At 29.5% G+C, this 17,392-nt stretch overlaps 2 protein-coding genes and 1 long non-coding RNA gene across 5 annotated transcripts in view; all 3 read left to right on the top strand.

Moving 5' to 3' along the window:
• LOC108209496 (MADS-box protein SOC1-like) overlaps positions 1–17,392 on the top strand; it is a 63,708-nt gene that overhangs the window by 10,234 nt on the left and 36,082 nt on the right. The window lies entirely within an intron of this gene.
• LOC108207894 (ATPase GET3A-like) lies at positions 68–8,855 on the top strand (the record flags this gene model as incomplete). Its single annotated transcript, XM_064086269.1, has 5 exons — positions 68–232; positions 643–753; positions 7,917–8,055; positions 8,149–8,264; positions 8,639–8,855. Coding segments are annotated over 5 exons (696 nt in total), but the record flags the coding sequence as incomplete, so codon positions are not given.
• LOC108209497 (uncharacterized) lies at positions 3,828–5,797 on the top strand. 3 transcript variants are annotated; one of them, XR_010289338.1, is made up of 5 exons: positions 3,828–3,990; positions 4,303–4,501; positions 4,606–4,774; positions 4,848–4,943; positions 5,518–5,797. It is a non-coding gene; the product is annotated as an uncharacterized LOC108209497 (long non-coding RNA). The 3 variants fall into 3 exon arrangements; XR_001804630.2 differs by having other exon boundaries at positions 3,829–3,990; positions 4,848–5,797; XR_010289337.1 differs by having other exon boundaries at positions 3,829–3,990; positions 4,606–5,797.

Raw genomic sequence — 17,392 nt, 5'->3', positions numbered from 1 at the left:
GAGAGGTTTTTAGTCAACTTTCACTAGATTACTTCTTTGTGCACTAGATTACTTCTTTGTGCACTAAATTACTTCTTGCAGATTGGTGCAAACAATGGACTACTCTATAATAGTATTTGATACAGCTCCCACTGGTCATACTCTCCGGCTGTTGCAATGTCCTTCAACATTGGAAAAGGGTCTTGGGCAGTTGATGAGCTTAAAGAATAAATTTGGCGGGATGTTAGGTCAGGTGTGTTCTCAATATGGAAAGAGAGTTCTATATCTTTTAGATTAGTAATTTCCTTGGTACTTCTCATGATGCATGTCATATGTATGCTTACATATATAGGACCGAGTTCATACACAAATTTACAAACTCTACATGCAATGAATTCTGATGGTCCATCATTTTTGTTCTTTTCTATATTCTTCCATCTGTTTCAGGAACCCTAGTTTGCCCCTCTTTTTATATAATAACCATACAGGTACAAAATTAAACTTGGATTTATAGCTTATGATGCCTACAAGACAATCCTTCTATGCCTAAATAATTAGTTATGAAGTAATTTGGGTATTTTTCTAGTACAGCGTATGTTGAGTGTATGAATATTATTGCTCGAATGTATAATGTCTTGCTTTATGCTAAATATTACATGGCAGATGACTCGTCTCTTTGGCGTGGGTGATGAGTTTGGTGAGGATGCAATTCTTGGAAGGATTGAGGGCATGAAGGATATAATTCAACAAGTGAACAAACAATTTAGGGATCCAGTATGATCCCTTCTTAATATTCCTGATATGTATCATTATATATCATTCAACTTTCTGTATATTTGACCTTGTTTTTCCATAACAGTATTCAATGCTAAGAAACAGAACCATCAATCAATACCTTTTATTAATAAGTGAAACCACGTTTCAGTGGAACATCGGTACCAAAAATACCAAAATTTGGTCACTTTCATATTGATTAGGATTTTATAGTCATTATTATACTTTTATCAAAAGACTTCTATATTAAATAAAATTTTATTATTAAGGAACTCAATATTCATTAGAACAGGGAAAGACTTCTGTATTGATTAAAATTTTATTGTTAAAAACTTCAATATTGATTAGGACAATGTTATATAAATTTTTTATTTAATAACAATAATCATTATAGAATTATGAAAAGATTTTCATATTGTTAGAATTTTATACTTATTATTATACATTTTTGGGATTTTATAATTATTATTATATAATTATAAAAAGACTTCTATATTGATTCGGATTTTATTATTAAAAATTTCAATATTGGTTAAAATTATTATACTACTATAAAAAGACTTCTATGGTGTTTACGATTTTATAATATAACATTTATCCAATCCGCACAATTAAATCGCTAACAATTTAACTTATGAAACAGTTCTATAAAATTCATATTAAAATTTGGCTATCATCATATTATTTTTTATTTAACAATTATTACTATTATAAAAAAACTTAAATATTTGACAGGATTTTGTATTATAACAATTATCTCACTAATAAAAATATATTACCAACAAAATTATTTGTTTTAATTTTTTAAAACTCAAATAATTTAATATATAGAACAACTCTATAAATCTTTTATCATGTTTCAAGTTCAAATAAATAAGGAGTTCATGTTGATATTAATATAATATCCTATCAATAGAATAATAATGTTAACGAAATTATTCGTTTTAATCTTTAAAACTCATACAATTTAATTTACGAAATAAATTTATAAAATTTCTATCATATTTCAGAATTAAAATAAATAAGATTCAATATTGATACCAAAGTACCAAAAAAATTGGTCATATATTTTTAAATAATAATAATTATTAACATTCAGTGTTTTTCAGAAGATTGCGGTAAAGACAAATAAGGCGGTGGTAACACTGACTTGATAAATAGAAATTCAAAGAAAATGACACTACAAGAATTCCCGGAATTACCAACAAAATTTCCCAACGGAACTAATTCCGTTACAATTTCCCAACGGAATGCTGACCACTTTTTGTACAGGATGAGGTCAAACAGTCAGCAACAGATTACCAACGGTTCACCAACCAATATTTACCAACGAAATATTCCGTTGGGAAATGGAGGCGTTGTGACAGAATTCTCAACGGATTACCAACGGATAATTTAGCATCCGAATACCAACAGACTTGTTACAGATTAGCAACGGAATTTTCGTTGGTAACTTGGTGCTTTGTAGTCACCATTTCCGTTGGTAATGTCCGTTGTTAACTTGTTACGGATTACCAACGGAAAATTTAGCATCCGAATATTAACAAACTTGTTATGGATTAGCGACGGAATTTCCGTTGGTAACTTGATGCTTTGTAGTCATCATTTCCGTTGGTAATTTCTGTTGTTAACTTGTTACGGTTTACCAACGGAAAAATCTAGCATCTGAATACTAACAGACTTGTTATGGATTAACAACGGAATTTCTGTCGGTAACTTGATGCTTCGTTCCGTTGGTAATTCAGTTGCTAATTTGTCCAGAGTCAATATTTGTTCCGTTGGGAAGCCGTTGCTAAAATAGAGCAACCGTTGGAAATCTGTTGGTAAAGTAGATGAGTCATCTGATTCCGTTGGCAATCCGTCAGTATTATAAACATATTAGAAGTTTTTTTTTGGCACAAAATAAAAATAATTTTCATTAACCAGAACATAATACAGTTGGACAAACCCCAACTGACCATACATGTTGGAAAATAAATAACATACTAAAAACAATTTGATAATTTGTATTCTGATCGTTTGACATAGAATTCAAAAATTCTTAAAGCTGAAAACGAAATCAACGATCTTCCGAGCGATTCAAATTGCACCAACATCACACAAAGCAGCAACATTACAATTGACTTTATCACATAATAGACATTGTTAGAGCATTCAATTTTTTCTTTCTCTCTTCAGTTTCTAAACTTCTATCATCATAATTAAAACTCGCCCACTTGTTGAATCGTGTCAAGATGAGATACCTATACACTTAAACATGATTACTACAGAAGATATTCATACACGTCTAAATGATGACGAAGAAATAATAAATTTAGATGACTGTGAATGGTTGCGAGAAGAAGAAATAGAGTTTGATTCAAGATTCGGTAGAAATATGATCATCAAGAAGTGATGTTCACTCTGATTTCAATAATGATTCTTATAATTAGGTACATATTTATTTTAAATTTTATATATCTAAATACTGATATATTTTAAATTCGTTTAAAACAACTCCAACCATTTGCATCTGTTAGGTAAATCTCCCTAGCTCGCAACAAAAAATAAAAACTATAGATATTCTTCTCCTATTATCCAACACCAATGATACTCTCTTGTTAGGTATAATTTTACCTATCGAATTCTGAGATGTTATATTTGTTGAATAAGAAATCGTTTTTTATGCCACGTCTTCTATCCCTCTCGTCTTCTTTGCTTGCATTCTACAATTTAATAATTATATAATATGTATATATTACTTTTAATTTTATATTTATATTTAAATAAATTTCTTTAAAATTTTTTTATTAAATTAGTAAATTTTTTTATTGTTTGCGCTACAATATAGATTTTTTATGATAAATTATAAGTTTATAAGTCCTTGTAAATCTGGAAAATATTGTTTATAAGTTTTTTATGATAAATTATTATTTGAGAATATAGCCATTAAAACTTGATAATAGTAATTATTAATAATTATAGATATCTCCTTTCGAGATAGTCTTATGTAATTATTTTTTGATTATAAATTATTTATATATTAAAAATTTCAGGCACCGCCAAATCAAAAAAAGAGCGGCTTGAGGGAAAAAAAGAGCGGCATTGTGAAAAAATGCAGCACAAAGCGCGAGTTAGGGTTTTATTTGTCAAAAACTCTCTTTCTCAAACGGCAACAAAGCTCTCTCTGGTTGGCCATTTTGCTTTTGGTATTCTGCTTGCAAAGCTCTCCTTGTTCCTAATTGGGGTTTCAATTAGGTATTGTTACCTGAATTTTAGTTTTGCTTTTGGTTTACATGTATTGTTCCTAATTGAGAAGAATGCAATATTCAGATCTGGGATTTGTTCAGTGTTAGGTGCAAGGATCCATCTTTGTTTCGAATGCTATGCTAGTTTTGTTCAGTCTAATTGCTATTGTGAGATTGTTATCCATCTTTTAATTTACACATGTTCATCTTATTTAGCTAGTGTTTTTTATAACCAGGTTGTGTACTTGTGTTTATTTCTTGATCTTCCTGATAATTTGCTACTGCCAACTCATTAATCTTTCTACTATGTTTGATGATGTAGTTCAATATCTGACCAATGGTGATGAACTTAATAAAACCTGAAGCAGGAGGCACTGGAATCAGGAGCTTGTGCAATGTGGAAAGTGATCATATTTCGATGACCAAATGTGTCAAAAGACGTCGAAGATCTCCTTCACTTGCTCAAGTTGTTGAACCACAACATAGTTAGCCACTTTTTCACGCAAACTGCTAAATTCTTGGTATGATGTCATCTAATTAATATTTATTGATAGTAATGTCCATCTTCCAAGATAAAACTTTTAGTAAGATTATCCATAAACACGGTGGTCTACTGATAATACAGAGGAAGGAATTATCACCCCAGAAAGAGGCTAGTAATTCCATTAATGCCATGGAAGCCTCAAAACCTGTATATCCAAGGCTCATAAAAACAACTATTAAACAATTGAGCATCGAGGAGACGAAAGAAATAAGAAGACGAGGATTAGCTGTTCCCACCTTGACAAGACTTGGTACATAGACTCTGTGTTGTTCATATTGTTATTAATTCTAGCAGAGACTCATATACTTTTTGTTGAGATGTAGCAAGGAATGGCTACTATTACAGTCTTGTAGCTACGGTCTGTGATGCTTTTCTTGTGGAAGAGCTGATTCGTGTAGACTGTAAAGGCCTTGAAATGGGTAATTATGCCTTGCTCTTGTATTGTACTTTTGTCTTAGTTTTATTGCCTTTATTCATATATATATAACTAATTAATTCCAGTCTCCCCCCTCCTACCCTCAGAACCATCTCTGTCGATTTTTCGGTTTGGACCCTTTTGACTTTACAACACAATGTATCTTCCTATTTTTTATCTTCTTAATTATGGTTTCTGCTTGCTGGAGTATCTCAATATGGTTTGTTATGCACCAGTTAAGTTCTGTTCTAAGTCCATTTAGACGTGTCTCTACAGTTTTGTTTCATAAAAGTTTAACTAGTTCATCATTACTTGTTTTGCTTGGATCAGGGGTTTTGATATGCATTAGAATGGTCAGGGATTGTCCTTTGATTATTGTTCCTATTTCATGTCTTTTGCTCAAGAATGTTATAATAATTGTCCTTTGATATCTAAAATACTTATAAGAGCTTGTTGTACTCTGATTAGACGATTTGAGATCACTGGTCATTTGCTTTTGCTGGCCTTGTGCAAGATTATTGTTTATGATAACTTATTTGCCAGTTGATCCTAATAAGTCATCTGTGTACTGCACTTAGCCTCCTTCTTAGGTCAGGGTGTTTAAAGAACTAGCGGAGAAGAATTCGAATGACGAAGCCGCACACAAGGGAAGGTGATCAGAATTCAAATGAGAAGTCAAGAATTTGAAGAGATGAGAAAGTAGATGGAAGAAATGAAGAGCTGACTTGCAAATTAGATATTGTGTACGAGACAAGCTAGCTTTTTTATATGTTATGTATGAAGTATGTGTGACCTATGAATTATAACCTCGGATGTTTGGATATTGCTTTTGCTTTTAATTTATGACTTTTTCTTTTATTTAATGAAGCAATTTATTTTATTAATTGTATAATATAAGGATGTCAAAAAGATTTAAATGTATCCATAAAAATAAAAAAAAATTATATTTATATCTTTACCAACCGTTTACCAACAGAATGGAATTATAAATAATTAAAATTTAACCTTTATTAGGAAGCAAAATCTGTAGGCATTCTGTTGGTAAAGTGCTTTACCAATGGAATGTCATTTTGTTGCTAAAGTTTTTTGCCAACGGAATGTTGGTTGGCAATTTTTGTTGGCACATTACCAACGGTTTAATGTCCGTTGGCAAGTTACCAACGGAATATCCGTTGGTAGATTGGATTTCTCCGAAAGTCAACAGCCTCCCAATCTGTTGTTAATCCGTTGTAATATTACCATCGGAATACATATTCCGTTGGAAAAATTTTACCAACGAGGTTTTTAGTAACAGTTTTTTCCGTTGGTAATTCGGTTGGCATTTGGTTTTAGCAATGGGATTTCATGTTTACCAACGGGAAATTCCGTTGGGAATATCGGATTTTCTTGTAGTGTGAAGTCATTGTCCATATTGCAACATATAATAAAAGAACCGAAACTCTTGACATACGTCAAATATTCCTTTTAATTTTTAAAACTTATACAATTTAATTTACGAAACAAATCTATAAAATTTCTATCATATTTCATAATTAAAATAAACAAGATTCAATATTAAGACCAAAGTACCAAAAAATTTGGTTATATATCTTTTAATAATAATAATTATAATAATTTAGTGTTTTTAAAAGATTGCAATAAAGACGTAGAAGGTGGTGGTAACACTGACTTGACAAATAAAAACTCAAAGAAAATGAAGTCATTGTCCATATTGCAACATATAATAAATAAAAGAACCGAAACTCTAGACATATGTCAAAATATTTGATATCGAATTACTTTTGGAAAGTTAACTAATTTTGTCAAACTACAATATTAGTTTATCAAACAACTACAACAACTGTCAGATCTACCAAAACTCCAACTAGAATTATTAATCTTTTAGTTCAATCATAGATAATATCTATAATTATTCAAATTTTATATATAATTTACCATTTTTTGATGGTTTTAAATATATTATTATCAATTAATCATTAACATCTTTCAACATTAACAATAATTAAGATCATTATTCTACTTATGAGTTATATTTTAGAACATATATAGTGTTTAGTGATTTTTAAAAATATTGTTTTATCTTTTGATTGCAACGATTATATTGTAGAACATAACCTGTAAATTGTTAGATGTTTACAAATATTGTAGACTAAAAAAATTAAAATTGAAACGAGTAGATTATTTTAATAATTTTGGACTCCAATATTTTTATTTTGTGGACTACACAGATAAGGACCTATATTGTTATGAAATAAATTTAAATTAGGATCAAATTTTAATATATAGAAAGTCTTATATTAAATAATATTAATTTAAATATCATTTAAAAATAATAATTTAAATAACTATAATAAAAATATGATAATGCAATTAAAAAAAGACATTATTCTTCCAATAAATAACAAATTTTAAATTTTTATTTAAACCCGTGCTTAGCACGGGTTATCAACTAGTAAAGCGTAAATTAGAAATAATTTATTTATAGACATTACTGACCTTGCTTCTGGCATGATAAATGATCTATTCAGAATTTTAGATACTGTCTTTATAAATAAACTGGAAGAAAACAATAACTGATATTGTGTCAATGGACAAGCAAAATACTGTAAGAAGCATAAATTGAGAATTATTTTTTTTGATTAAGTGGCTCAACGAAATCAGAGCAAACGCGAGAACTTGATCTGCACCTCCTATTGGCAATCATCACAAAACCCCTACTAATATTCTATTGTACTGTAAGCCCTCCAGGAATCCCACTTAAGCACATGAAATTTTTTCTTCACCTCTCTAAGAGTCTATATATTTGAGTACGAGGGAGAATTCTTTTTAAAAGAGACTTAACAAAGAAAATTATAATCGCATGCATCAATAATTATTTTTCAGTTAATAATTTTCCTTTTCCATCATCTTTGTATATCAGTTTTATGGGTAATTGTTCAAGTCTGTCAAACTAAAGCCAGCTTATCTTGGTTGACAGGATTTGACAACTTTTGTCTGTATATGCATTCCGGAGTTTCTCTCTCTATATGAAACAGAAAGACTGGTGCAAGAACTCAGTAAATTTGAGATAGATACACATAATATTATCATCAATCAAGTACTTTTTGATGACGAAGGTATGTTTCAGTAGAATGTAAAGACTTATTCTTAATCAACTAATGATTGTTTGGAACATTAGCTAACCATTTTTGGGACTCCTATAATTCTAGTTGTTGAGTCGAAGCTGCTAAATGCTAGAATGAAGATGCAACAGAAGTACCTCGATCAATTCTACATGTTATATGATGACTTCCATATTACTAAGTTGCCATTGCTGCCAGAAGAGGTAAACTATACAGAGTCCTGCTCCAGCACTATTATTTTTGCATGATCTCCATATATTTGGGTTAATTCTTAACTCGAAAGTCGAAATAGATACACTTAGGCAGGGCTTAGGAGAATTACAGCACATAGTAAAGAATTTCGCATGTAACTGCAAAGGATATTCATGCAAGGTCGATTTCCAATTTTTTTACCAATACTCTCAACACGGATATGAAGCACTCCACAATGGATCGTTCTCGCATATGTAGCCATAAGCCATTCACTCTTATGCACTGAGGCATCTTGATTATTTAGAAGAATTTCTCTGTTCTTATTTTGATTTTTCAAGATCCCTCCCTGCTAGTCTCTCTGATTAATAGAAGAGTGTGCACGCAGGTCTGTGGTGTTGATGCTCTGAAAGATTTCTCTCGCAATTTTTTATCAGCATACAAACCTGCCGTTACTAGAGGCACTATCGAAGAGCTGGAAGGGAGAGTATCAACACTAGCACAACAGTTGAAAGACGCTGAAGCAGAACTAGAAAAACTAAAGAAAGGGTAACAATAGGAATAATTTCAAGGAGAGTCTCGTCAATCTTTCTATGGGCCAATGACAAAGTCTGCAGAAGTTTAGCTTTCACAGGACTTCCGATGATTTGATTTATAATTCGATTCATTTATGACTAACCACTCATTTTATTTCTATGCAAAGGCTTTAATACTTATTCAGATGACAAAAATAAATCGAGTTTGCATCTAATTACCTTGTATAATGATCAGTATGATGGTCGTAATGTCAATCTTTGCAACAGGTCATTGCACTTTAAGTCATGCATGTCTTTGTTGTTTAGGTTGTGTAAATTCAATATAAAATAGATAGCCTTACAACTAATTTTGGTGTCTTGCTTCATTTTTGGATACAAAATAAATGCATTTTATTAAAATGTGAAAAGTCAAACACACAAGTTGATACACCATATACAACATCTCCAAACACATTTATTTTCACGCATACCGAATAAAATACACACAAATTGGATTAATACTTATTAGGTAATTTAAAAGACAAAGACACGCAAACGAGAAGCCGGATTATTTCACAAATACATTCAAAACCGATTTATTTCACATATACTGAATAAAAGACGCGTAAATGAGAAGCCGATGGTTTCGGACTACCAAACTGATAATATCGTATTACACACCAAACTCCAAATTGTCAAGATAATATGAGATCAGCAAGGATGTCGAAAGTGGATTGTGCCGATTCTGACACCTCAGATATCTGATCAACGCGCTCTTGAAGCCTCTCAATCAAATATTCGGGATCCACCTCGGACTCGCTCTCATCTCTGAAAAACAGTTGAAATTAGTTAAAACATGATAATCACATCCTAAGATCCTATCAATACACAAAACAGTTCATCTCAATACTTACGCAGCAGATTCTGCGGACGTAGCGCAATTCATGTGTACAAAATACGTGCACTGGTGACAATAATACGAGTCGGGATCCCTTGTCTCCTTATTGTGTCTCCTTCTCTGTCTCTTCTTTTTTATTGGTCAGTTTATTTACATCCCACGTGATCCTCTTGTCTCTCTTCTACATTACTTTTTACACAACAATTTTTATATTCTCAGTCATGTTGATTTGTTGCATAAAATATTAGCTCTATGATGTACACTTTTTATCAAAAAAAATTAAATTTGAAAATAGTTTTATCAAAAAAAATTGTATTAGTTGTTTCTCTAAAAAAATGTATAGGTGAATTTCCTTCATATATCAAAAAATTCATTATATAGAATTTAATTTTAATAGATTAAATATTATATAAGAAAACATTTCAATATTTTGATATAATTTTAGTCATAAATAAAGTGTTTTTTTGCTTTCTAATTTAATCATATTAAAAATATGTTTTCGAAAATTTAATTAATTATTTAATATAGAAAATATAATAGTAGACATTACTTTATAATATTATATTTATGTCATATAAAAGAATTTAGTTGATTATGTATTATATAAAAAAATATTTTAATAATACTAAGAACCTTATATAGATTTGAAAAAGTTTAACAGTAAAAAACTATCAAGAAAGAAACTATAGATCACGTGCTCAAGGTAAAGAATTGACCAATAAAAAAGAAGAGATATATAAAACTGACCGATAGAAAAGAGGAGATGTATAAGGAGACACACAAAAGAGACAGAGGATCGGGACTCCAATAATACGTAGAGTGGCTATTGTAAAACTTCCTTGTTGCAGACCTTACAATATCGTTTATCACCGCGGAGCCTGAAATTAGGAATCGAGTAGACGAGGTGGAGCGGGTGATGGTGATGCGGAGACGGCACAATCGAATCCGCGAAAGCACACTTCTTGTGAATCCAGAATTCACACTTTGTGCACACATACGTCGAGTCTCTCGCTTCGCGGCCACAAGCATCACACTCCACCTTGGCCTTTCTATTCATCAATATAAGCTCATGCTCGTGGCCTTCGTGATGAAGCGTCCTCTCATCAGAAGTACAAGCCACGCACACATCAAAATCACATTCGTCACATGTATAAGCATTTCTCACGGGACGAGAACAGATATCACAGGAGCAAACTATTTATACAAGAGTTTATGGTCAACCTAACCGTTAAAATATTTTCCGTTACTCGGTTTAAAATAACTAGCTTATAGCCCGTGCAAAGCACGGTGCTTTTTAATTAGTTATGAATTTTTGAATATATTTTAGATGGTGTGAAATAATTTAATTTACAAAGAATAAATTAAAATTTTTCAGTCAAATAAAGATTTATATTTTAGATTTAACCAATTTTTATTGAAAGTAAAATTATGATAGAATAACGTGATTAAATAAAAAAAATTATTTAGCAGCTGAATAAATTCTTCAAATAGTTAATTTTAAATTAGGTCAAATATATATGTTTTAATGAGAATGTTAAAATATATATTTTTTTTACATATTATAATTAAAGGAGGCCTATAAATCCATATATAAACAACCCAATAAACATAGTCAGAACTGTTGTAAATTATATAATTTTTATATGATGTTCGTATAGTTTAGAATTTATCTTAAATTTTAGTTGAATTGAATCCAAAATATAAATTTTTCATAATTTTTTTTTTTTAAGTTCACTTATATTTGATCGGTAATATTCCTACTGGAAAGTTAATTTGCCAACTAAAAACTCAAAAACACATTTGCATTAAGAATACACTGACCATAGGTTTTCAAATGAAATTTACACAATACACTATCATCTGGAGTAATTTACTGACTGATGAGTAAGTACCTAATTTCATTAAAAATTGGTGTATTGATTGTTCTACTGCTCTACCTGTATTGTTCTCATGTCAGAGATCAATAATTTTGATGTCACACATATTTAATGCACATATCACACGCTAAACTTTACTTACATGGTTCCTGTTGTTGCTTGTTTTGTTCTTGACGTAGTCTGTACCGTTCTCTACGACCCTTGTTACGTTCAATTCTCCGTTTTTCATTCATATTATTTGATTCGTCATGCAAATCCATGTCGTTATGTACGAAAAATTGAATAAATCAATATAATTTAGACAAACAAAAAAAATTAATAAAACAAATACATAGCAATTTATCAAATAGCAGTAAAAAAAAAAAGAGAAGCTAATTACCTTTGTGAGTTTGGTGGAGAAGTTTGGGGAAAAAAGAACCGTTGCAAACTTTGTTAAGATTGAGGCCAAAAGAAACATCGGGAGATTTCCAAGTTAAAATCTTTGAAGAAGAAGACGCAAGAATGGGGTTAAGATGAGGTAGTTTATATAGAAGATCTTGACAAATTTTATGTTTCGAAGATTTTGGTTGTAATTTGTTTTTGACTAAAAAAATAAATCATAAACATGCATGCAAGTAGAAGACATAATTTGTCTTGGATTAAGAAAAGGGGTTAAAAATATGTGTTCTAATATAAATGTATTTTAGAATTATTATAATGCGATTTAATAAAAAAAATCAAAAACACTTGAAAGACAGAATTTGTTTTGGATTCAGAAAAGGAATTAAAATGCAAGTAGATATCAGTTGCCTTATAAAACAGAAATTAATTTTGTTCTAATCTAACGGTGCTTATTTGTTCAATATACGATCCAACGGATGATAAGCTTTTAGACCAAAGGACCATGCGACCAAATTATCTCTCTTACGCTTATTATATATAAGTAGGTAATAAGTTTGACTTTTTAATAATTAAATTCACCACTGTAAATATAAAGAATTGTTCCTTTATAATTTTGAATAAAAAACTGTAGAATCATTTCAAAGTAGATCAGATATATTTTATAACTTTTTTAACCTTCTTTTATATATGATATGTACTGTAACAATCGATCAAAATTTGATAAGACTTAATTAAATAAAAATAAAATTATTATTTTGAGTCGAAGGAAATATATATGCCGAGAATATTTTAAAATTGGATAATATTATTATCTTCATTTATGAAATATTGCAAAATGCTCACCGAGTTATATTCAAGAGGCAGCAATTGCATACATCTTAAATATTACCTCAACGGCTGAACCTAACCTAAATTTGTCCCTCGCAAAATATATAAAAACATAATATTAGCTGTCCATATTATCTTAAACGTACGGTATTATTATTAGAATTACAAACCATCCTTAGAAAATTTATTTAATACTCACTCCGTCTAGGTTCTGTTTACACATAATTTGAAACTCTTATAAAATATAGTTTCATAATCATTTTTAAAAAAATTCTTCTCTTAAATAAAAATTTAAATATCAAATTTTTATTAAGGAGAAAAAAAATAAAATAATAATATGAAACTATACTTTTAATAAGTCTTAAAAAACATGTCAAAAAATAACAGAGAGCACGTATTAATTTTATATACTCCCTCCATCCCATCAGGTTCTTTACGTTACTTTTTGGCACGCATTTTAAGGCTCTATAAAGCATACTTATATTATATATTTAATTTTAAAAAAAATGCTGAAAAAAATTTGACGTTTAAACTTTTATTCAAAAAAAGAAAAAATTAAAAATACATTATACAATTATACTTTACGAGAATCTCAAAATGTGTGCAAACAGTGCACCTAAACAGTGTATGCGTTTGGATTGGACACGGAGATTAAGAAAAGTGTGTAAAGTAAGATAAAGTAGTGGGAAAAAGAAAGAAAAGTGGGTATAGTGACGGGACTCATCAATATTTAATTGATAGATTTGAAAAAGTAGATGAAAATAGTGGGTGGTTGAGACTTTTATATTATAAAAAATTACTATTTTAAGAAAATTTTGAAATGTATAGAATTAAATGGGACATCCACAAAAGGAAAGTGTATAAAAATGAAATGAACGGAGGGATTACATGTTACCAATTTATTAACCTAAACTATAATCCTTTTTTGTTTCATCAGAAATTTGTTTTATGCCAATGACGCGTATGATCTCATGCACTACGTCACTTGCTCACGTCTAATAAGATACTCCCTCCGTCCCAAAAAGATTGACATGCTTTGACTTTCACGGAGATTAAGAAAAAGGTAGTAAAAGAAATTAAAATGGTTGAAAAGTTGGTAAAGTGATGGGACCCATCAAAATTTTAATAATAGATTTGAGATAGTGGAGGAAAATAGTGGGTGTAATAGTGTTTTTATTATTATAGAATAGAGATAGTGGAAGAAGTAGTGGGTGTAATAGTGAAAAATAGTGTTCAAAAATCGTAAGTGTAATAGGTTCATTATTTTTGGGACGTCTCAAAAAGGAATAAGTGTCAATTAAAATGGGACGGAGGGAGTAGTTGCTTCTTCTTCTTTGCTAAATAATGATGGTTGTGTTAAAATAAGTGAGTCAAAGCTCAATGCAAACCTTGATTTGCGTCGATAAATTTTTAAAAACGGTTTTTTTAATGCGTGCCCATGTGCACACAATAAGCATAAAATGAGATAGTTTTTGTATGTTTTTTTTTTACGGAAGTTTTTGTATGTTTTGATTGACTTACATTTCTTTAATAACGATGACCTACTGCATTCACACTAACCACACTAATAAAAACACACCAAATTTATGAGTTTCGGTGCTTAGCATGTGCCGATTGGGCACACACTAGACAAACCTTTTAAAAATCAAGCAAATTAGCTGTCAGCTTAGGTACCCCACGAACTTATATTATAGAGTAATGCTAGATCCAGAGAAACTGATCCAGAAATATGCACAGAATGACGTGGATTTCACTATTATTTGTTCTCTGTCATTTTTTGTTTACAGACGTGGATTCCACTATCTATCCTATTTTCTTGTTTAGCTTTATACTCGCCTTGCTTTGTACTCTGATCCTTTTTTTTAAAACTTTATACTCTAGTTGTTTTTAACTTTGTACTCGGCTTGTTTTTTCATCTTTAATTTTTAGTCTTAAAGTCCACAACTATATTTTTTATACACATAAGTTATATATTTAATCATCTCCCCAACAACCTTTTTATATAAAGAAATATATTTGTATCATATTTTTAATATATTTCTTTTTTACTTTTATTATCCAATATATTAATTATATATATAATATTATCTTTGTAATTTGACATTTTCTTCCTTTTATTAGATAATTTATTATTATACTTTTGTACCCGACTTAGTTTTTTTTATATTTTAAAATTTTTATACACATACATAACAGTATAGACATATTTTATTCAACATATATTTTTCGTTAAGATTAATATATGCATAACAAAATAAAATTTTGAAATTTTATATATTATGAAATTTGTTTATTTTATATTAAGAATTTTTTTTAAACATATGTCTTAGAATCCGAATAACAAAATTATAGTAAATAAAATATATTTATACTATTAAAATATAAAAATACTAATATTATTTGCTATGAGATTGTTAACTTATCAATATTTAGGGTAAAACTTGTTTTGGTAAAAAAAGTTAAAAATTAAAAATATTTAATATCTTAATTTAAAAATAATAAATACTATTGAAAAAGATAATGATAGTATAAAAATATTTCATGTACGACAAATATGTTGTTAAAGTTAAATTATAAATAACAAAATATATACTTAAATTTTTTAAAATATAAAATAACTAAGTTGGTAAAAGTACATTAAATAAATTATCTACTAAAAGCAATAAACATGTCAAATTACAACCATAATATTATATATAATTAATATATTGGTTAATAAAAGTAGAAAGAAAAATATTAAAAATATGATATAAATATATTTTTTATATAAAAAAGTTGTTGAGAAACTGATTAAATATATAACTTATATGTATAAAAAGATAGTTGTAGACTTTAAGACTGAAAATTTAAGAGTAAAAAAAATTATCAGAGAACAAAGCTACAAGAAAATGGCATAGCACTGATGAGAGTGGAATCCACATCTGTAAACAAAAAATGACAGAGCACAGATGATAGTGGAATCCACATCATTCTGTGCATATTTCTGTATCAGTTTCTGTGGACCTAGCATTACTCTATATTATATTTTACGAAAACGATTCTTTGCGGTGCAAGTCCGGCTAACATGTTCGATCTCAAAGAGCTGGGCTTGTGGAGTTTGGACCTTTAGGGTATGTGTCAAGGTAATTCGAGTATGACCCAGGTTTTGCGAGGCCTTTATAGCAAGGCTCTCTGTTAGTGCAGTTGCAGTAGCGATAAGTTATCGATCCAGCCTTTAAGACTCAAAAATGAAGTTTCAATTTTCAAAGCGATGTCGACTGTCGAGGTATGATATAATCCTACGGAAACTCAAATGATGTCGATGATTTTTAAAGTAATCGATTATAGTCCCGCGGTTAAGTATGCAAGTGGAGCAACGCAGACCAAAATTTCAGAAATCACAAAATTTGGGGACTGTAATTTTTTTAAATAAAAATCTGAATATATTTTTTAAAAATCTAAAAAAGAGAAAAGCATATTTTTTGATATATCATAAATTATATATATTAATTATAGGTAGTGATTTAAGTGAGAACAATTTGTTTGTGAGAATAATGTGAACAGTTGTTCAGCACTTTTCAAAAAGTGCAGAATAACATAGTTATTTTATCTTTTTAATGTTATTATGTTGCAGCAAAATAGTGATTTTTTATTATTTACTCGCTAAAACGTGTTCTTCACGTGGCGTAAGCTTAATTTATATATATTGGTTGCACATAATTCTATACATGATGTACACACTCTGTTTTTTAATATTTGATAGTTTGATTTTTGTCACATATCTTTAGGTGAGTTGACCGGATAGTAAAAATTACTCACTCCGTCCCTATTTATCTGTCCATTTTGGAAGTAAAAATTTGTCTCTATTTATCTGTCCATTTATACTTTCAAAACTAATTTAATGATGGTTTTTCAAATATATCTCCATAATTTCAATTTTCAAGGCTTGACTTATTTAAAACTTGGTTGAATTCATGTTTTCAAAACATAAAGTAGGGGTATTCCACCATTTTCAAGATATTAATTAGAGGCATTTAATAAAAAAGTTCATACAATCAATTATTCCTTGGTATGTGTTTTTTTTTCCAAAATGGACAGATAAAAAGGGACGGAGGGAGTATTATTTTTGATTGATTTTTCTTGTAAATTAAAATTTTGATTATATATTTTTATTCATAAAAAGAAAATTTGAAAAATAATATTTTTAACTACCCGGTCAAAGCATTTAAAAGTACGTGCCCAAAATCAAAACGTCAAATATTAAAAAATAAAGAGAGTATTCGTTTAATATGATATTGTTATATTATATTATATATCAATCATCTAAAAATTTTAATTATGACACGGCTGCCTATTCTTTAAGACGTCGTGCATGTTACGATACAGCTGTCACAGATTCACAGTTCCAGAACAACGCAAATTACATGAGCACTCCTTGTGACAGTTGCTTGTAGTTGTAGAAGTTGTGAAAAACGTTTATGTCTCTAGTTCTAAAACTGGCCACTGATTGAACTCTTGCACTTTAATAATTCATCTTCTTACCCTATTTAGATATTTTCTTATCTTCGTTTAACCAACACATATATGACATATAATATTATCCGAAATGCGAAGTTTACATCAATTTAAACTAATTTGAAATTGACTCGAAGAATTGATTTGTT

This window comes from Daucus carota, chromosome 2, assembly GCF_001625215.2.
Source record: "Daucus carota subsp. sativus chromosome 2, DH1 v3.0, whole genome shotgun sequence".
Taxonomy (NCBI): Eukaryota; Viridiplantae; Streptophyta; class Magnoliopsida; order Apiales; family Apiaceae; genus Daucus; species Daucus carota.
This window is presented reverse-complemented; position numbering and strand designations above follow the sequence as displayed.